We start from the raw sequence: 22326 nt of genomic DNA, 5'->3' as shown, positions 1-22326 counted from the left end.
CATAAATAAAGAATGCCTAGCTGACGACGTTGGTGCCCACTGCTGTGCTTTGTGAAAACAGGAGGGATAGCGAACTGAAGATCCCGCACGGCTGGCTCTGCTACCTGTCGCCAGAGATCATCCGCGTGCTCTCTCCAGCCATCGATGCAGACAAGCTTCCCTTCTCCAAGCCTGCCGATGTCTACGCCTTTGGGTGCGCTCTCTTAAGCTTTGAGGCTGTGCTGATTGCATCCACAGTATTCTAGAGAGATTATCTTAGTCAATTTTTTATACTGGTAGGAACCCACTGGTTCCACCAGCCCACAGGGGATTATTGTGTCCGTCCGTCGTGCAGGGAGGGGCTGGGTGGGGAGGGAGGGGCTGGGTGGGGAGGGGCTGGGTGGGGAGGGTGGGGAGGGGCTGGGTGAGGAGGGTGGGGAGGGTGGGAAGGGGCTGGGTCGGGAGGGTGGGGCTGGATGGGGGGTGGGAGGGGTGGGGCTGGGTGGGGGGTGGGGCTGGGTGGGGAGGGGTGGGGCTGGGTGGGGAGGGGCTGGTCACCCCGTGGTGCCCTTATAAAACGCAACGTTTAACCTACTCACGCGGCTTGTGCCCGCCCTCACAGTCGGGCATATTTGCGGAATACACCACGCTGCCGTTGACCCTGGCCATTGACCGAGCAACCCAACGTTCCTACCAGCTCCCTCCGCAGGAATGTGTTCTTAGTCCAGAAATAGCCTGCGGCAGTCTTCATAATTTGACGTGTTATTACGGAACAAGTTGATAAGTAAAGCATTTAGAGGCCACATTGGTGGGAGACACTGCAGCCTGGTCATATTTTGTCACGTGATTAATAATATACAGTAAATTTAAATCATGGTCCACTAAATGTGCAAACAATGACATCTTAACACTTGATGTAAATGCTCTCGTCTGTTGCAGAACGATTTGGTATGAGCTGCAGGCACGCGACTGGCCTTTTCATGGGCAGCCCGCAGAGGCTATCATCTGGCAAGTGGGCAATGGGTTGAAGCCAGACCCTACGCCTGTCAGCATGGTGAAGGAGATCTTGGTACGTGACACTTTCCACTTGGAGATGTTTTTGTTGTTTTATTATTTGTGATGGCTCCTTTACCCAGGAAAGCCACACCGAGTCTCCAGACACTTTTTTCAGGGTTTGGGTCCTGTCAAGTTTTTGCAGGAGGGGGTGATGTTGATCGTGTAATTGCAATTGAGTGATTAGTCGAGAATTTTTTGCATTGGGACGTTTGTCCAACACCAGTTCCATTGTATATTTATTTTTAGCTATGGGATGAAACCGCAGAACACAGAGGAAACCCATGCAGAACAGTGAGAAAACATACAAACTCCACGCAGAAAGACACCTCAGTTGGGAATCGAACCGTGGTCCTAGTTGCCACTCAACTGCAGCTTTAAGCAATTTACCCCATAGATTTCCTCTGATTTGCCCCAGAGGTGTATGGCCGTGCCAGTCCCTGACCTGTCGGTAAGAAATCACCAGTTCATATTTAACAAGGGAACTTTCGTGAATGTGATCAATCCTAAGAATATGGCCATAGCATTTGAGTTTTGGGCTAGTCGCCTGGAATTACATTGGCCAATGTAATCATTTAATGCAGGCGCATTGTTAGAAACCTTTAGGCTGAATTTGAACCGTGAAATAACTTAACTCGGATGTAAATGCATTTTGTCAATTGGTTACTTGCCTGAGTAAAACAGATGTGAGAAAGTCCCTTAGATAGTAAATAATGTAAAACTAAAATGTGCGCTCGTGACCTATGCTCCCGTTGTATTTTTCTTGCTCAACATATTATTCAGCACCCGTTAACAATATATGAATATTTGTTTTTATCTCTGCAAGAGGTAATTTAAATTGGCAAAACCAGCAGCATGGGTAATTTTGTCAAATCGTAATCCTGACTCCAGTATATGGTGCTGAACCCAGGGTATTGCAAGTCATTACTGGCGCTTATGTTTGGTGGTTGCTAGAGTAACAATTTCCATTATCATGCAAATGTGTAATCCGTGGCTCCAATGTATAGGATAATTGTATATTTGCATATGTAATATATCATCACATTTAATGTAACTCTTTTTAAAATGTGCAATCGTTGTATGCGATATTATTCTACATATCCTTATAATGCAAGAAATGTGTATTAAAAACCATTTGTCAGGCAAAGGTAATTTCATTGTCTGCCTATTAAAAGACTTGTTTATGATGAAGGTAGGTTCAGCAGAATGAATGTGTCTAAACCCGTGTATGTGTGTGTGTGCGTGTATTTTTCAGGACATTATCTTGGCATGTTGGTCCAACGACCCAGAGGAGAGACCAACCTTCACGCAGCTGATGGAAATGATTGAAAAACTTCCCAAACTGAATCGCCGCCGCTCGCATCCCTGCCACTTTTGGAAGTCTGCAGAGTGAGTTCTTGACTGTGTGTGTGTGGATGCTGGCAGTTGAAATGCAATAGCTCTATTGTCAAAAACTGTCCTGCCTTTTCACTTGTTTGACGGACGACTGAAACTTTTGCGCGTGGCAAGCATAAGAACAGTGGCAAAACATCTTGAAATATTGTTGAGAAGTGTTTTGGTTTGCAGCACACTTGCCTCTGACCAAATCATCCAGAATGTACCAAATCCGGTCAGACCTACGAAGCTAAGAAGGGTTGAGCCTGGCAAGCGATTGGATGGGTTGACCACTGTGCATAAAACAGGTGCAGTAGGTTTGTGGAAAGTTGAGGGTAATGCATCAATATCCATTGTTGATCTATATCCCCCCTCCCCATCTTCAATCTGCACTGACAAGCATGGTGAGGTTTGTTCAAGTAACGTTTGCCACCTGCATGCCCTCATCTAGCAGTGGATTGATTAACGGACTATTCATATACATAGCACTCTCAGTTTCAAGCATTTTTCTTCATCACGCAGGAAACTAAAAATGACTTGGTAACTGGTCTGGCTGGTGCTCTTTTGGCAGGTAAATCCGATTTTTTTTTTATTAAAAATAAGCTGTCTGCCAATACTCGGCATAATGCAAAGGAATGTAATTCACTTTTAAATCATGAGCATCGATGAAGTGACCCGGTGATTCAGCGTGCTGAGATGGCACTGCTAGGTTCCAAAGCAGGAAGATGTCCATTCATATCAGGATCAGAATATTTATTTATACTGCAGGAGTCCAATGAGCTGTAAATCTATTTTTCACAGATGTCCAATAGGGGGCGGGTCAGAACGTTACTACAACAAATAATACAAAAATACGAGAGGGGTGCAAAGTATAGGAAAGGTAATAAACCGAGTTCTCAAGTGTAGCAGAGTTGGTGGTCTCAAGCACCGATAACTGCACACACACACAACTGCTATATTAAATTCGGGTTTTGCACATAAATTGGTTAAATTATTCTCTCTGAGAATAAAAAATATATGTATCTAATTGTGACTTATGTGATGAACACTACTCTCTTACGTGCATAAGAGGTCACGTGCAGAGTGGTTGAGAAGCAGGTCTGTGATACATTCTTCTGCGGCCCGTTCTCTGACACTGGTAGCGCACAGCTTTGCGACAACATCTCTCTCATGTTGAAGATATCTCTGGAGATGCGCGCCCCGGAAAGATAAATTCCCGCAACCTTGGGACCCACTTATGTCACAACCTGCTCCAGTTGCTCTTACTGAATAACAGGTCCCTGCGAGGTGGGCTGGTAGGAACGAACAAATACGATACGAAGGGCGAGTTTGAGGCCTAGTTCTAGGCTTTAGGCCTAGCTGTAGGCTTTAGGCCGTTGTGAGTTAATTTTTAATGTAAATGTTTTAATTAAAAACTATCTCAGGGAATGAGTTAATTTTTAATTTAAATGTTTTAATTAAAAACTATCTCAGGGAATTAAAAAACTATCTCAGGGAATTATAAGGGAATGTTACACTTGTTTAGCCAGGAAAGCCTCACTGAGTGTAAAGGTTTTTGTAGGGTCCTGCCAAGTGTTTGCAGTAGGGGGCGTTGTTGCTACACCTAATCGGACATCGGACGGACGGACGATATAATCTATTGTAGGCTGGTTCACTTCGTTCCTACCAGTATTAGTTGTCTAATAACCATGTAAAGAGCATTTAAACATATTATACTGTGCAATGTCACTTCAATTAGAACAACCCAAGTTGAGTCGCATACATAAGCCTCTGAATACTGCTGGAATGCCAACAACGGTACCTTTCAGAATTACGTTATTGTTGTTTGTTGTTAATAAAACTCACGAAATGCAGCTTCATCACATTTATATGCTGGAGTTTAATTTTGTTCCCCCTGATCTAACGTTCTTGTTTTTCCATTGCAGATTATAGCATCTCGCTGCTTCAGGAGCAGGTGTCATGGCGATTACTCAAACGGACCACAATGACAAAACTTAATAAATGTGGGAGGTGTGGGGGAAATGTACAGACATGCATACAAATAACTTACGTGTAACGTGTAAAAAAAAAAACACCCTTGTTGGAAGATACTAATACAACAAAGCAAGTTACTCAAGCATGTGCAAGTATGCTGTTCTGCATCGAGCTGGCAGTGCTTTGTCATTATCTTGCATATTCCTTTTTCAATTCCCGTGCTGTTTCTCTCATGGCGAAAGCGAGCGTATTTACTGATATCCCTGCACCTCCGCCCACACATTTTGTCCTCGCTGTAATTTATGCGTGTGGTTCTTCAGTAACCTCCGAGCTTGTTGAATACTTATAGCTTAGAGATTAACCAAAAGCTGTTGCACCGGGGAAAAGCTCTGCTTGCCCAATTATGAAGTTTCCACGAGAAGAAACAAATGTTTTCAAGCGAACTGCTCAACTAAAAATATGTTATACACGCATTCATGGCTGTTACAGACTCTGAAAAGTACTGCAGGAACAGATAATTATTGATGAAATCGATGGAAATACAGATTTACTTGTGAATTTGTTGTTCGGAACAGCGACATTAATTCGGTTAAGTTTACAGAGACCATTCGTCTGCTACTTCAAGTACAACACGAGGCTTTCTGTGACAGAGAAGCATGATCTGGGTCACGTGAAACAAGGCACAGGGAAGTCTAAATCAGTATATGAGCAACAAGCAAGTCGAACTCGTGAACAACTCGGAATTAACTTGTCTGTTTCACTGGAGAAACCACTGCGCTTTTGGAAGATGACTTGTGGCTCCAAGCACAAGATTGTTGCCATGCAATGCCACAAAATACCGCGGAAAGGTTTTAAAATATATATTTCTGTCACAACGCATTTCCTTTTCACGAAAAGAATACATGTTTGGCCGTGTGGCCTCTGTGGAGCCGTCGGGTTTACTATTGAGTACAATCGACTACAGAACACGTCAAAAGCATTCCGTTAACGCAATCTCCGGGGAGATTAATATGCAGAAAGTACAGCTGCTGGCTTCGAAATGACTGGCTTCATTAAAATCCCCAACCATTTCTGCACGGTGAGTTTCAACGTCCGCGTGTGTTGACACGAAGCTCGGGCACATGAACTGCGCCGTGATACGCACACTGTTTGGCTGAAAAGACTGGTGTTGGAAGGTGATCACTCTTTAAAAAGAAAAAAAACATCGCTTCTGCATCCAAAACTACTGAGGCAGCACATAGTTTATTTTTCACAATGCATTTGTATCACTCGAGAATCATGTTTGTAGCTAGTGCCAAATATCTACACAGACATTGATGCCTTTGACTAGTTTCCACTACATTGCATTTAGTAAAAAATATATATACAAAGGTGTAATATTCTATCATGTGTTTGATTTAAGATTTTAAAAAAACGTGCCATTTTTCATTATTGATTGCAGACAAATCGCAGTGGCCAGCCAAATGCTATACATTTTTTTTTATCAGTGGCTTCCTTTCATGCAAGCGTTCATCATGATTAAAAGCCGTCACAATGGATAGGTATGACTATAGTGGTTTATGCTCTGTTTAAAGAAAAAAAATCTAAGTAAATGTAGCAGAGCAATGTTGCACTATAACATAGCAATTGTTACTGTGAAACTGTGTTAAGATCTTGTGTGTGCATGTTAACTGTCCCCTAGGTTATTTCCTTTGCAGTGGTGCAGTGGCATTGCGCAGGAAAAAAAATGTGGCGTTTTGCGTTGAGAAAAGATTCTATACGAGATGCTTGATCCTATAGGGCTGCGATAAAAATCAGCAATATGGAAATGTATTTGAAATGTTATATGAAGTAAAAACAAAAGGGTGGGTGTATGTCTTAGCATAATGATATAGGCTCAAGGCTTGAGTTTAATTTCATGTACAATGAGATCTGTTATTCCAACTTTGAGTGGGACCAAACTATTAGCATGGTTTTGTTTAAATTGCAGAACGAGATAACTGCAATGTTAATTTTAAACCGTGTCTTTTTTTAAAAAGAAAATCTAAATAGGTTGGGGTGTGAGCGGGAAGAGAAATGTAAGTAGTGTCGTAGCATAAACTGAATGTGTCTGGGTCACTGCAAAGAAGAGTTGTGTTGTGAACAATTTGTACGTACCATTTGATGGCAAAGACAAGATGTACAATGGCGTATATTTAAAATTGGATAAACTCGTGTACATTTTGAAAGAAAAAAACGCGTTTTGTTGGTTGCCATTTTGTTTGTATATAAGACGTGAAAAGTTTCAGTATGGAGCAAATGTGACTTTCTCCTGCATGCAGTTTAAACGGATCACAGAGACGTCACATACATTTTCCACAATTGAATAAGTGGCCCAAAATTGCTTCCATTCGATTTTCAATTGTTCACCGTTTAAAAAGCACTTCATTGAAATCATATAATGAATCGAATCCATTTCTTCATATTTACTTATCTATAAATAACTGACAGTGTAATTTAACATTCCAGATGCTTACAATTTTTTTGTTGAACTGAGATAAACAATATATTACTGAAATTGACATTATTGGCCGATATTTTTTGTTAACTTTAACCGTACTCTGGTATTCATTTGTGGATCTTAAATGCGTTAACAGCTCGCCTTTCTTAACATTTACTGTATTTATTTTGTTACTGGAGCTGAGTGTAACTGGGTCCCGTATTTAAACTATCACGTTGCACGTTTTTAATTCTAGCTTGATGCCATGATATTGGCACTAATGTACTAAAGCTGTGAACTTCTTTCGGAGTCTTAATTGTGCATTCACATTAGGACAAAGTTGACAGTTTGAGTTGGGGAGGTGTGACTATCTCACCATCTGAATCTTTTACATCAACTGTACATTTTGTATAAAACAAAGTTTATAATATTTTCTATACGTGCGTTGTTTGGTTTACCATATTAAGTTAAGAGATATTTATAGGGTCGTCATGTCCTTGCATTTGTGTCGCTGCTGTCGTATTTGTTATTTTCAGGTGTGTTTGGTGATGCATTTGATCAATGTTTCCAGCATGTGCCGTTATTGTTATTGAAGCCCTTGTGTTCACTGGACCTGTCATTGTTTACATTAAATAAAGTTTGCATCCGAAATCTTGACCCAACCTTTACTTCTTGAAAGCTCGAGGCAAGGCAGTTGTTAGCATTCATTATCGGAATTTAACTTCCAACCAATTCACACACCTTCAAATGTTTGTAAGCATTTGTCTTCACGGACATAACATTTGTGCAGCTCATCACACCATAATGTAGGTGGCATCTTTCGCACCCTTAAACGCGACACAGATTCACATTGACTTGGAAAGAAAAATCTGCAAAACGTAACTCATTTAGACTTATTGTTTGATAAGTTATTCGTGGTGACTTTCATGTTGCGTTCCTGCTTTGCAACTTTGAATAAAATTTCATCTCAATAGTGATATAACAATGTTATATATTTTTTCAAACACAACACCACATTTTGTGTAGATGTAAATTGCTTCGTGCAGAAGAAGCCATTATAAGCCAGTGCCATGTGCAAATTTACAAAATTATCCACAATTATGAAATTGTCTTTGGATGAGCGCTTGCGAGAGATGCATGCCCTGGAGCCAGGAAGGTCCTCTCTCTCTCTCTCTGGGTCAGTCCTGCGCAAGGAAAAAAAACTGGCTTGGACGATACTGATTTTTTTTAATTTAAAGCATAAATTGATTGAATACTCCCATGCGTTGAATTTACACGGTACCTTTAAATTTTCCCAAGCCATTCGTTTCACTTTGTAATAGCATTTCCAGCAGCAAAAAAAAGCCTTTTCCACTCATTACCTCCAAACAAACGCATTTATGTTATCTTTGAGCACATATTGCAATTACCCACCCGGTACAACTTAAATGCAATGAAGCGTAGTGATGAACACAACTCTGGGGCATAACTTATCCTTCGCCACACAACCAAATTTCACCGCACAAAAGGTGAGTAAACATCGTGAATAACAAATCAAAGCTGGGTGTGACTTACAGTGTCGCCCCCTTTATCGAGTGGCGTCACTGGACGGCTGGCCACTATATAGTGCCCGTAGCAGGCGTCCGCTGCAATGCCCCGATCGAATGTGTCGCGTGGCAAGAGCGAGATGGAGAAGCCGTACGACGCGTCCCCACTTTAACTTGGGTGAGTGTTTGTTCGTCACATTCGTGTGTTGCACTACATCTCTGTTGCACAATCTCTTGAGCTTAGCGGGAGACTGAATCGTTTTCCCCACTGAGCTTTTGCTGGAGATATCCTCGATATTTCATATGGACTCGTATAGCCCTGTTGTAAATCAACTGCTGGATTAGGGTGGTAGAGATGACAGAGCTTCCATTTCTATTCAACAAACGCTCACTGCGAGCTCATCCATTTACTTTGTTGTTGTTGTTTGATGAATGCCACACTAATAACTAAATGTCTGTTCACATTTACGACAATATCTAAAGTGCAACTTTAATTGCCACAGCATATGTAAACGCAGTACGCCGAATCTCGTCATTCTAACATTCTGTCCCCTTTCCGTTAGCTCATTAGCCACGATGAGATCTGGATAATTTACGCCACGCGTCTCATCCTTGAGCGAGCCCGTTCTCTTCCCTATCTCGGACCGCTGCGCCGATCCACCTGGGATTCTTGCCATCCCATAGCTGTCAGCCCCTTGTCAGTGTCCTACCTTATTACAGACCAATTCAGACCTCATTGGTCACCCCGTGCCCCTTATACATCAGAACGCTAATCCTACAAAGTCCCATCACAAGGGAGAAACGCTAAAAATTTTACAAAACATGCGGTTTTTGTTGTTGCCCGTATTGAAACGGCTGTACGCCGTATGGACCTGAAAACTCAATTTCCCTGTACACGAATACGGGAAAACCGTATGGGCTGACACGGCTTGCCATCCCCTACTCCCTGTTTACTTCCACGTTTGTGCGCGACGCTAAGAACGCGGATTTTCTGAGCCACTGCGAGGTTCTTCTTGCCTTGACTTTGTCTGACAAGGTTATTTTCACTCCGAACCAGTTGTTGTTCAATTTAATTGTCATTCTTCAGCGATCGTGTGTGCGCGTGATTCATTGTAGTTTGTGCATTCAAATAGGCTTACACTCCTCTGTTGTTCGGGATGCAGCAATTAACGAAGCACTTAATAATGATAGCAATTTAGGAGCTATGATTGTGATATAGTAATCTGTGTAGCGTGTAATATGCCGTTATTATATATTAGGTTACGTATACACGTTTCGACAAAACAAATTCCCACTGTGGTTAATAAAAAGTAATTTTATTTCATATTTACCATACAAGTAATAACACGGAATGTTTGCCATTCATCTCTAACGTAAACTTAGCAAGGATGCAATGGCAATACATTGAATGCGTTTGGGCTTTTGTCTCGGTAAAGTAGATCATCAGTTGGCATTGTTTATCCGTTGCTGGTTAAAGGAAGGCTTGCCTGTATTTAGAAGAAGACCTGATGACCTGAATCCCTGGCCACCATTAACATCCCTGGTGAGTGATATCTAAATTGGCGCTGGGTCCCGAGCGTTTTACTAGCCCACAGTTACCAACATGGTGAAGTATTAATTCTAGATTTGAAGCTTTCGTGACTGCAAGGATTCATACTCTTAGTTCTTTCGGTAAAGTCACCTGATGACGGAGACTTGTGTTGCCTCCGAAACGTCGTGATTTTATTGTTTTATTTTTATTAATTTAAATTTCATTTTTTACCTACGTGACTTTACCGAAATTACTAAGAGTATGGTGAAGTATGGTCAAACGAACACGATTACACACTGAACATAGCGCAGGGAGCCCTTCATCCAGCAGCCGATTGGCAAAGCACTCTGTTATATACTATTATATACACACGCCTAGAGCATGACACGCTAAAGATGTATTCCCAAGCAAAAACTCGACCGTGTTTTTTGCTGACATTAAAATCTCAAGCGCCTCAATACTGGCGCATACGCACATCATATTAGGTATTGCACGCCGGCCGTCTTGTGTAGCATGTTCAAAGCAGGGCAATAACGTTATTTTAAAATGCCCGTTGCTAACAATGTTTCACGAGTGGAACTGCTTTGACTGTGCTTGCTACCTTCTATCATTCCATAAAGCCATGGTACACAATGATGGATTGTTGCACCGTGTAATTTTACGTGAGATTATTAATGCCCATGAGGACACATTATCTCTTCTCTCCTGCAGCGTACTCGCCACGGGCTCGTGCAAATCACGATAATTACAGATGACCACCACACCGAGGAATATCAAGTGTATCTGTGCGGTTGAATGTGCAGGGGGTTTTTTAGCGACTGCTTTGAAAACAACCTAAAGTAAAAATCGCATTAAAATTAGCCGCGTTTTCTTGCGCTTATCCTACGACTTGTGTTTGTGAGAGCCGTATAAAAATATAATTATAGAGCGTGAGAACAGATTGGTAATTGGAGATGATTACTTTCATTTCAATAAAAAAAAGTATGGCAGAACTAAAGCAGAGCCATACCAATTCGTTCCGAGTTGCAAGTAAGCATTGCTAATAAACACTTCCTTGCTATCTACACTGCAGGGACTTGCATTTTACATTTTTTATTTGATCGAGACATTTCGTGGATATCTGGGGATGGAGCGGTGGTGCCATGATTCCCAGACTTCGTATGTACCCAGCGACTTGGGTGACATCCCTGGCCACGGGTTTACATCAGTGGCGAATGATGTCAGAACCTAACCTGGACCTCCTACTTCCCCTTCACCGATCCACACGGAACTGACCAGCGGAATGCGATGTGGCCAAACAACCCCCATGAATAACACGGCGTGGGTAGGCCCCCATCAAAGGCATGTTAATTATTAAGTGTCATTTTAATCTTGAACAAACTAATATAGCCTATTTCCAAAGGTGTGTTTGGACACTTCATCGGTTGGCAATTGTCCATGCTGCACTACAGATCACTCCTTAAATGAGACAAATAAAATTGTTATATCCATCCAAATAGTTCCACTCAAGTCATGCGTATGACTTGTCAATACACCCTTTGTGGGTGTCATTCGCCAGGAATGTAGTGATTAAGAAATCCATCCGTTTGATGATTACTTCATATCGTGCATGTTAAGAATCATCAATGATCGATTTGTATCTGAAGTATGTAATTGTTTGGGGTAAATTGCACGGTCCTAAAGAGGCCGAGACATTTACCACGAGAGAAAAAAAATATTCTTAAATCGAATCACTACCCCTAATTGTGTCCTTTGTGAGTCACACGCAATCCATTTTCATTTGGCAACCAACCTAAATGCACTGAAATATGGTGCTGTGAATGCATTATTCATTCTTCTTCTTTTTCTTCCACGCGTTTGTCCCACTCGTGTGGGGTCCGCTGTCCTTGCCAGCCTTGTCCATGGTGCCCTGTCCTGCGCCATCTCTTTTTGCACTCCTCATGATTAATTCTGTTTTCAATAAAACTGTGAGTTGGTTAATATGGTAATATGCTGCGTGATACTCCGGGCTGCGTGGGTCACGGGTGGCTCATAGGGTACAAAAGGAAAACTTGCCCACTCAAAACTACCATTTTAAAGCAGATGCCTAGGCAAATGGGTTTCACATTTTTCACCTCGGGATATAGCAGTGTGTGACCTTTGTTTCAAACAGAGCCTTGGTGTCTGATCCTGTAAAGTGAAAATATTTACCCATTCACAGCATCTCAAATCGAGACAGTGGCGTAATTGTGAGTCACTATATTATAACACATTAATTTAGATAATAATTATGTTGTACAGCCCTTTGTCAGTCCACTGCTGGATGAAGGTCTCCCCGTGGTGTTGTAGGTCACGGGGGTTGTCGTGACCCAGGGCTGGTTCAGCTATCGCTTACCACTGATGGTAGCCATGAATTGGGAATCAAATGCAGGTCACTGGCTTCATAGCACTTAATTTTAGCAGATACGTAAAACTCTCAGGCAATGTTTTAATAGCATAATTCCTTTGTTATTATTAAAAGGCCATTGCTTATTTAATTATGATTTTGATCTAATTTGATGTGTTTATAACAAGTGCACAGCAAAAGGTCATTGCGTCTGTTTGAAAGTCCTGTAATGTTCTTGAGATCTTTTTTTAATTAATTGCGGTTGTGTTTCCAGACGTTAGGGTCTTGGATTCTGGACGCTGGGCTCAGCCATTAGTTAGGACCACATTTTGTGTCAGCATATCGATTCTTAGTTTTTACGAGAAGGAATAATTAATAATGCTAATTTATGGGAGTTTCAATTTCAATAGAAATTATTTAACTTCTACTAAAACTGCTTTAGCCTCGCCTGATGAAGTCTAAACACATTCTCTCGTGATGCTTTCTCAAAGGCTCGTATTTAGACCAAGAAAGAAGGTAATTCCAAAATTTGCGGTGCGTTTGTGTAGCCGATTGCGCTGAGTGAAGCAGTTTCTTCCTTCCAACAGGATTTCCCAAACTCTCTGGATCCCCCACCAACCACGCTCCGTCTTTCCGCGTTTACCAATTTATCCCAAGTTCAAATTAACGCTGCACGCGTCCGATGGTTGTTAAACGTCCCACGTGCCGCGCTAAGCAACGGACGCTGTCTGCGTCACGCGGAACACGTGGTCACGAAATACAAAGGCACGCACAATGAGATTCCAATGTTAATTTTTATCGGCTCTTTTAACGCGGGAGGCGTTAATTGCTTAACGTGGGGCGTGTTTACTAAGCATCGGGCGCGTGCAGCGTGCAACGCGTTAATTTGTATTTGAGGGGGAAGCAAATTCGCAAACGCGGAAATGGAATTTGGAAAACACTGCCTTCGCAATTTGTATTTATTAGCCTTGTATGTGTTCTAGAAACATCGTGGACTTTCGCTAAATGTTGTTCAAATATTAAGATCGCAGCTGAAGTAATTTAAATTTAAGTGAATTCGCCCCAATTGATTGTTCATCGACACATTGTGATGTGTTACTGTCATCAACGAGGATTCGAAAAAAAATATTTTCATTATATATCACCATTACGTAAACTGAAATCTTAAAACTGTATATATATGTCCATAATATACGTTTTTGGGGGGTTAGATCACGTAAATATAAAATGTGTCGTTAAACTCGCCACCACCCGACACAGCCAACTGGTAAGGTTTGACCCGTAAACAAAACATGCCAATTCGTTACTAATTTCACTAGTAACTAACATTACTAATTGCCTGTCGGGTGGTGGTGGGTTTCACGACACATTTATATTTACGCGACCTTACCCGAAAAAAAAAACTCTATTGGATAACATTGGTCGCGAAAGCCTACGTGTTAAACTGGAAATATATATATGTGTGTGTGTATATATATACGTGGAGCATATCCCTATGAAGAATTAGCTCCACAAATCGCAGTGCTGGAACTGAAGGGGTTAACAAGCAGACGGAGGGAGGTGAAGGCATCGTCTCGCTTCTATCGCGGCAGAGCGCAGCGCCAGGGTCTGCCCTCTCGTTCCTGCGAGAAGATCATCGGCAAGCGGACCGGGGTCCCATGCTCGCCGGGAGTCTAGCGAAGCGGCAAGGAACACGGAGCGATGGAAGATGTTGAGACGACACCTCGAGCAGATGTTGACGGGGAAGGCATTGAACAGGGGGAGACTGAAGGGCATGGGTTAATCGAACGGATTTTGGAAAAAAATTGCAAAACAATGGAACCAGAAAAGGAGAGTCACGGCGAAATGCGCAACGCTCTCTCTGAAGACGATGGAACCGAACGCGAGGAGTTGGGCACGATTCTTGAAGCGACGACGTTGGAAGAGAGCAACGAGCCGCCCCGAGTGGCAGAGTGGGAACAAGAGAAGGGACCCGACGGAGGGGACTTGGGGCGAGTTGAGCCGCTCGATAGATCCGCATGTTCGTCACCCCGAGGCACGGACGAAAGGTCTGACTTGGAGATGTGCCGAGAGATGGAAATTGCAGAAATGAACAACGAAATGAAGAGAGAACGTCGCAACAGCGGGGGGAACGAGGTGGAAGATTTACACGTGCTGCAGGCAACGCGACAGGTAAGCGCTCATTTATAATGTCACGGTCGCGAACATTATTTTTCATTGTTGTGTGTCTACGCTTGATAATAATTACCGCGAGTGTTGCAGTATCTTCAACGAGACTGGTCTTGACGTGCACTGCATGTGATTCATTAGCCCCGAAGGTCAATTCTGTGTTCAGGAAAGACTCGACGAGTCTCACCAAACCTTAGCTGGAGGCTCCTGCATTGGAATGTTTGGACAATTTTTTTTTTATTTTCTTTGAACCTATCTAAGTGAATGTGAATTCCTGCAGTCACGAAAGCTTTCAGTCAATATTTAATTATTTTTTGTATTTATAGTTAAGTGAATATTTAAGTGTTCTTATTAATTTCAATCGATGTGTCCTTCACGCGTTCAACGATACGATCTTTGATTACCATTACCGCTCTTAATAATAATCATCATCTCGACAAATGACGCGCGGCGCGCGCGATCAGTTTTTAATAGCAATTTTTCGTTTTTTAAAATGTTACATTACCTTCACTCATCGTGTCCTCCAACGGACACTTGTGAACTGCGCCCAAGGCTACGTGCCCCCCCCCCCCTCCCCCTTGCGTTGCGCGATGCCCGCTGTTGATGGCAACTCTCTCGTGACAGCCGGAGAAGCTGACGCTGGGTCCACCCAAGGCCCTTCCCAAAGCGCCGTGCGGCCACGTCAAATTACGCAACCGGGAATCCGGCTCCGTGCTTCCTGACACGCTGCATCTCTCTGCTCTCGGGGCAAGTCACATCCACCACGTTTTATATATTTCCATTTTCAGTGGGGAGTTAATTCAAAACCCGCAGTGATTGCTTAAAAGTAATGGCAGCGGAGCAATGTATAAGTGACTTTACTGATAAAAAAAAACCAAAGAGTATGAATCCTTGCAGTCACGAAAGCCTCAAATCTAGAATTAATGTATAAGTTATTAATGCGAGCGATAATTGAGACGCGTATGTAAGTGCTGTGCTGTGTGAGGGTTTAATTTTAAATGCGGGTGGATTGTGTTTGTTTTAACGCTGTCGGTATATATAAAAAAAAAATTGCCGGTGCATATAGAGGAGCGCTAAATGTCATTTGATGGTGAAATTAAAACATTAAAAACCCAGGAGACAAAGCAATAGGTTGTTTTAAGGGCACGTGATTTGAGAAAAGTCTGCGGTTTTCGTATGGCTTGTCTTGAGTACTTAAGTATTCACGTACAACTTTATATTAATTTTGACAGAATAATGCAAATTAATGTGGGAATAATTTACGCGGTGCACGGTGGCGCTATGAACCGGCACTGCGCTGTGAACTTTAACAACCCGAGTTTGATTCCCGGCCACGGTTAACATCAGGGGGGAGTGAGATCCAGTGCAGTTCTGGGTCCCCCGCCCCCCCCTTTTCACAAACCAGCACCGAACAGAGTGGTGAAATATGGTCAAATAACCACCCCCCTGACTGGCATAGCGTGGCGAGGCCTTTGTCCGGAAATTGCGAGACAAAGGACTGTCAATGATAACACTGGTCAACACACTTTTTCTGGCATAAGGTATTCCAACGGGTTTAATGTAATTTTGGGGTGATGATTTCAAATCTGGCATCAGTTGTTGTCTATCACATCAGGTTTTTGAGATATCAAATATTGAATTGTCAATAAAAACTGCAGAATATATTTTTTTAATAAATGTGTATATCTACATAAAATGATATTATAAACACACTATCCTAAAATACAGCACCATATTTTAACACTAAATCAGTCACTGACTCGCAACAACTTGCAATCATAAGTGACAGAGTTAATTTCTGGTATAATCAATGAAAATGGGGTATGCCGATAGCATAAAAATGAGATGTGATAGAGCAAATCTGAGATCAGATTTGGAATCAGCACCCTGAAATTAGTCTAAAACAGCTGCAAAAGTCCAGGCCAGACAAAAAAAAATTTGTTGACCAGTGTTACTTATTATTACTAATGACGGCGTGAACAAAAATGTCTGTAAATGAGTCACAGTACTTTTGAGTCCTTGTCAACCCGCTGCTGGATGAAGGCCTTCATGGGATTGACCACAACTATGCTGGTCAATGCGGGTTGTGAAAGGGAGCCCTGAACCAGTCGCAAACACCGCCTGCCACCACCGACGTTAACCACCGTTGGGAATTGAACTCAGATGGCCAGGTGCATGGCACAGTGCGCTAACGCTCCCCGCATTGCGAATTTATAATGAATTAAATATCTCATTCTTACACATATATATTGGACACTGCGATACATCAGGTACTCATGTTGAGATCGACCTAGCATACACACAACCATGTGCATTGTATTCATAAACTGATCATTAAATGAGTGGATTAAAAGTATGGTTTGTAAAATAAACCATGACCTATGTGTGAACAAACTTCAGCTCACCATCAATTCCTGAACGGTTGTCACCCTTCTCTTTTTGCAAAACGTAAAATCCAGTTCCTTAAATCATCATCGAATTGAGAAATGTTTAATCTGTCAAAATGAAAGCGCGATGTAAAATATTTAAATGTCAAAACGAAACTTTCAAAGAAATCACATCACACAAAGCCCAGCTGATGAGTGTGCTCTGCACTGATCCCTCCATCACGTTTCACCGGTGCAAAATATGCGGGAACCCAAAACGGAGATAATTACCACGAGGCGGACCGCCGCTCACCGCTGTAACCACGTGGGGCCCGTCGGGAGCGCAGAGAGCTCTCCGTCAAACCGATTCTCGAGATCCACGTTATGACCGCTGTCGTGGCCAGATTACCGTGGCCCTCTCACGAGCCGCCCCAGGGCTGCCAAAAACGATAACAAGCGCACGACGTCTTCTTGGTTCTTTCGGTAAAGTCACGTAGAATGGAAATAATAAAATAATAAAATAAAACACAATAAAATAATTCTCACGACGTTTCGGCCACAACGCGAGCAGCCGTCCTCAGGTGAAGACCAGGTCAGACGCTGTCTCCCCGTCATACCTGGCCTTCACCTGAGGACGGCTGCTTGCGTTGTGGCCGAAACGTCGTGAAAATTATTTTATTATGTTTTATTTTTATTACTTTATTATTTCCATTCTACGTGACTTTACCGAAAGAACCAAGAAGATGAATCCCTGCAGTCATGAAAGCTTTAAATCGAAGTTTTAGCGCACGACGGATAACAAGTGAATAAACACACTTCCCCTCCCTCTCCGCCTCCTGGGATGCTGCCGTGCTGTATTGATGGTTGTGGCACACTCTACGTGCAGTCCAAAGATCTCCCGACCGACGTGCCAATTGAAACGCTGGCGCAAGTTTATTTTCATTCCCCCTCGCCACTTGTCGACCCAGCAGTGCTAATGGGTGCGTCGCAGTTTCGACTATCGGCGAGTCGTGTGCGGTGCGGCAAAGTGTGGGTAATACCGCTTTCTCCAGGGACTCGTGGCAAGTGTGGAAGAATAGGCAAACAAATACACAAAAATACCCTCTGCGGAACATCTCGAGAACTCCTTCCAGTGCAGGCGCTCACATCAGCAGCGGCATGAGCAAGGAGAACAACAGCGGCGCACCTGCACCCTTAATTTTTTTGGTTTAACACGTAGTAGGCTTTCGCGATCAATATTATCCATAATCGAGGTTTTTTGGGTTAGATCGCATAAATATATAAATGTGTCGTTAAAACCCGCCACCACCCGACACAACCAAATCTGGCTATCGCCTGATGAAGCTAGTTGTAATTACTGGCGAAACGTCGTACTCAGATTGTAAATGTTGTGGCTTGGCTCTCCAACACACCGGTGTTGCTGTACTAGTATACTACACTATACACTACTATACACTACACTATACACTACACTATACACTACACACTAGTGCTTTACTAGTATACTACACTATACACTACTATACACTACACTATACACTACACTATAAACTACACACTAGTGCTGTACTAGTATACTACACTATACACTACTATACACTACACTATACACTACACTATACACTACACACTAGTGCTGTACTAGTATACTACACTATACACTACTATACACTACACTATACACTACACTATAAACTACACACTAGTGCTGTACTAGTATACTACACTATACACTACTATACACTACACTATACACTACACTATAAACTACACACTAGTGCTGTATTAGTGACGAATTGGCACGTTCTGCTTACGTGACGACCCTTACTAGTTGGCCGTGTCGGGTGGCGGCGGGTTTCAACGACACGTTTATATATTTACGCGATCTAACCCAAACAAAAACTTCTTATGGACCCTTTTTTTTGTAGTGTCCCCATTATTCCTCCGCTGCTGGACACTTTGTTTCTCGCAGGCGATGTGGCGCGTGCCGTGCGGGGAGTGGGCCTGCCACAGCTCGGTGATGTATCCGGAGCAGATCGTGCGCGTCCCACGAGAGGCTCCCCGGCCGGCACCGGAGCTCCTCGGCCTCGCCACGGAGTTCCTCTCTCAGTACTACTCCTCCATCAAGCGGTGTGCCCCCCCCCACCCCCCCCCCCCCGTCAGTCGATACTGCTTGCCCATAAAAGATGCGCGCCCCGTGGGGAGACAAAGGCGGCCGGGCGTGGTGGTGGCCTTCATAGGTGCTTGCTAACAGCACTTGCCCCAACAGACTGTTAAGTCTATACGGGGGACCTTTGTCTTCATACACCACACTGTATATAAGTGTAGTATATATCTGTGTAAGAATTCGATATTTCATTCATTCTAAATTTCCATTGCGGGGGAGATCGACTCAAATACACACACATCAGTGTTATTTTAATCTGATTACTTTCATCATCATTACGATCGTAGACCTCCCCAAGAAGGCTGCACCATCTCCTCCCCTACAGTCCTGTGATGTCGCGAGCAATCCTCCCCAGCACCTGCACACGAGTTTATTTAATTCAGTGGTGGGGAACGTCCGGCCCGCGGGCCGTATAAGGCCCGCAAAATCATTTGGTGTGGCCCTGCCAAGGCAACCCCAGGCGCGACTCGAAATTCAATACATTTAGTAGCAAACCTGGAAAAGCAGTTGCGAATAGCAACATTATCAATACCAGCTAACATCATCACACGCCTCACCAAAGAAAAGCAGTTCCAGCCATCACGTTAGGGGTGAGTTAATTAAATGTTTGACCAATTATAACAGGCTAATTTTTTAGTTGATCATTTTGTATGGCACGCGAATGATGTTATAAATATCCAAATGGCCCTTGGCAGAAAAAAAGGTTCCCCACCCCTCACTTAATCCCTCCATCTCCAAACCTCCACAGTCGACACCCCCCCCTCCCGCTCGGGTGCATTCCCACAACCACCGACGCATCCCACTCATTGCCTTGCTTTACTCTCTCCTTTCTTTCGGCAGCACGCTCGGCAAAATAAAAAAACAAAATCTTTCACACCTCAACGCGAACGATGTCACGGGAACAAGCGCACATTTGCCGAGCGAGGTGGTATTGTTGTTGTCCGCTGACGAACCCCTGCAGTAGAAAAACAACAACAACAACGACAACAACAGTCGGAACGGAGATTTCTGAAGGAAGCTCCCAGAACGTTTAAGTTTATTTAGATTTGTTACCACGGATGATGATCTCGTTTAGCCAGTTGCACCCTGGCTATTTTACACTCGAGATCCGTGGTGCGGCGTGAGCACAGCAACAAACAACAACAACAAACAGCAACAACACATCTTCTTGGTTCTTTCGGTAAAGTCACGTAGAAGGGAAATTATAAAATAATAAAAATAAAACATAATAATTTTTTTTTATTATGTTTTAACAACAAAACAACAAAATAAAGGCAGAAACGTCAGCATTGCAGTGAAGGAGAACAGTAGGGGCCCTAAAGGAATATTGCACGACTCGCTAAACGAGGTGTCTAACGGTCGTAAGCGTGGGCGCGAAACGTTGGACATCAAGGCGAAGGACACGCGGTACGACCAGCAAACACATCGGAGAGCTGCGATACAGCACAACTGCTGCAACAACAACAACAACTACCTATTGCATGTTTGATTTTAATCAGTTTAATTATCAACAATACGCGGTTTCATTTTACACGTATCTCTTCGAATATCAAATATATGTTTAAAAAAAAATCAAACAAGACGACAAAACAGGTAAAATAGAAAATATATATATATTCGCAAACGAAAAATTCACCAAATATAAAAATAAATTGACAAATTATCATCTACAGTCAATAGTTTATTCTATTTTGGATTAATAAAGCGCCTTTTGGCAAACACAATATTCCTCAATCCTCCTTTAACCCCTCCTCCCGCTCACTCCGGAGGTCACTTTGAGAAGGAGCTCTGAGGCTCCACCACCCCCTCGCCCCCCCCTCGCCCCCCCTTGCCCCCCCCTTGCCACCACCCCTCGCCCCCCCTCGCCACCCCCCCCCCTCACCACCACCCCCCCTCGCCACCACCACCCCCCCTTCCCCCCCTCGCCACCACAACCCCCCTCGCCACCCCCCCTCGCCCCCCCTCGCCCTCCCCTCGCCACCACCACCCCCTCGCCCCCCCCTCGCCACCACAACCCCCCTCGCCACCCCCCTCGCCCCCCCCCCTCGCCCCCCCCTCGCCCACCCCCTCGCCACCACCCCCTCGCCCCCCCCTCGCCACCACAACCCCCCTCGCCACCCCACTCGCCCCCCCTCGCCCCCCCCCCTCGCCACCACAACCCCCCTCGCCCCCCCCCCTCGCCCCCCCCCCCTCGCCCCCCCTCGCCACCACCCCCCCCCCCACCCCGCGGTGCTCACGCCTGACGCTCCCCGTGGGTCTGGCAGGCTGGGCTCGCCCGCTCACCTGGAGCGGCTGGAGGAGGTTCGGCGCGAGGTGGAGCTCACGTCCGCCTACCGCCTGCACGACACCGAGCTCGTATTCGGGGCCAAGACCGCGTGGAGGAACGCGTCTCGCTGCGTGGGACGCATCCAGTGGGCCAAGCTGCAGGTGCGGGGTGCTAAAGCTACCTGGCCACCCCCCTCGCCCCCCCCTCTCACCCCCCCCCCCTTGCCCCCCCCCTCGCCCCCCCCTCGCCCCCCCCCTCGCCCCCCCTCGCCACCACCATCGTCGTCGGCATTCGCGAGACCCAGCTGGTTGTAATCACCAGCGACACGTGGGACTCAAATTGTCAACTTTGTGGGGTTCACCTTCCAGCACACCGCTGGTAGTAACTAATTGGCACGTTTTGTCTACGTGACAAACCTTACTAAGTCGGCGGCGTCGAGTGGTGGCGGGTTAACGACACATTTATATTTACGCGAATCTAACCTCCCACCACCCCCCTTCCCCCCAAACAAATTATTTTTCACGGGTAGATAATAAACTCCAAATCGATTCGGAAAAGTCGCCGGAACGAACTTCAAGAAGTCACTCGATGTCTACCGGTCGGCAACCTGCGGCACCAGAGCCACATGCCACTTCGCTCTTTAACGATCGCTTCGTGACGTTACTTATGAAGGGTGACCACCATCTCTCATTCACCACGTGCATTGCCGCTCTCGAAATATTGAGGCTTTCGCGACCAATATCATCCATGATAGAGGTTTTTTGGGTTAGATCGCGTAAATATATAAATGTGTTGCCTCCACCCGACACAGCCAAATCTGGCTATCGCCTGATGAAGCTAGTTGTAATTACTGGCGAAACGTCGTACTCAGATGGTAAATGTTGTGGCTTGGCTCTCCAACACACCGGTTAGTGCTGTACTAGTGACGAATTGGCCACGTTCTGTTTACGTGACAACCCTTACTAGTTGGCTGTGTCGGGTGGTGGCGGGTTTTAACGACACATTTATTTATTGACGCGATCTAACCCAAAAAAAACTGACCCCTGGGATAGAACTTCTAAAGTCGGGAAAATGTCACGACAGAATGTTCTAAGTTTT

General features: G+C 44.2%; 2 protein-coding genes across 3 annotated transcripts in view; both read left to right on the top strand.

The window, feature by feature from the left end:
• Window positions 1-7489, top strand: part of LOC144719467 (kinase suppressor of Ras 2-like) — a 51045-nt gene extending 43556 nt beyond the window's left edge. For both annotated transcript variants that reach the window (XM_078595406.1, XM_078595405.1), the window contains exons 19-22: window positions 62-193; window positions 919-1048; window positions 2288-2421; window positions 4332-7489. In XM_078595406.1, the coding sequence (XP_078451532.1) occupies window positions 62-193; window positions 919-1048; window positions 2288-2421; window positions 4332-4338 (403 nt within the window). In that variant the 3' untranslated portion in view covers window positions 4339-7489. The remainder of the gene's footprint in view (window positions 1-61; window positions 194-918; window positions 1049-2287; window positions 2422-4331) is intronic.
• A 5729-nt stretch (window positions 7490-13218) lies between these two features.
• Window positions 13219-22326, top strand: part of LOC144719466 (nitric oxide synthase 1-like) — a 47945-nt gene continuing 38837 nt past the window's right edge. Inside the window, exons 1-4 of the mRNA XM_078595404.1 lie at window positions 13219-14432; window positions 15054-15176; window positions 18768-18925; window positions 21227-21389. Of these exons, the coding sequence (XP_078451530.1) occupies window positions 13962-14432; window positions 15054-15176; window positions 18768-18925; window positions 21227-21389 (915 nt within the window). The 5' untranslated portion in view covers window positions 13219-13961. The remainder of the gene's footprint in view (window positions 14433-15053; window positions 15177-18767; window positions 18926-21226; window positions 21390-22326) is intronic.

Source organism: Lampetra planeri, chromosome 6 (assembly GCF_965212315.1).
Source record: "Lampetra planeri chromosome 6, kcLamPlan1.2.h2, whole genome shotgun sequence".
Classification (NCBI taxonomy): Eukaryota; Metazoa; Chordata; class Hyperoartia; order Petromyzontiformes; family Petromyzontidae; genus Lampetra; species Lampetra planeri.
This window is presented reverse-complemented; position numbering and strand designations above follow the sequence as displayed.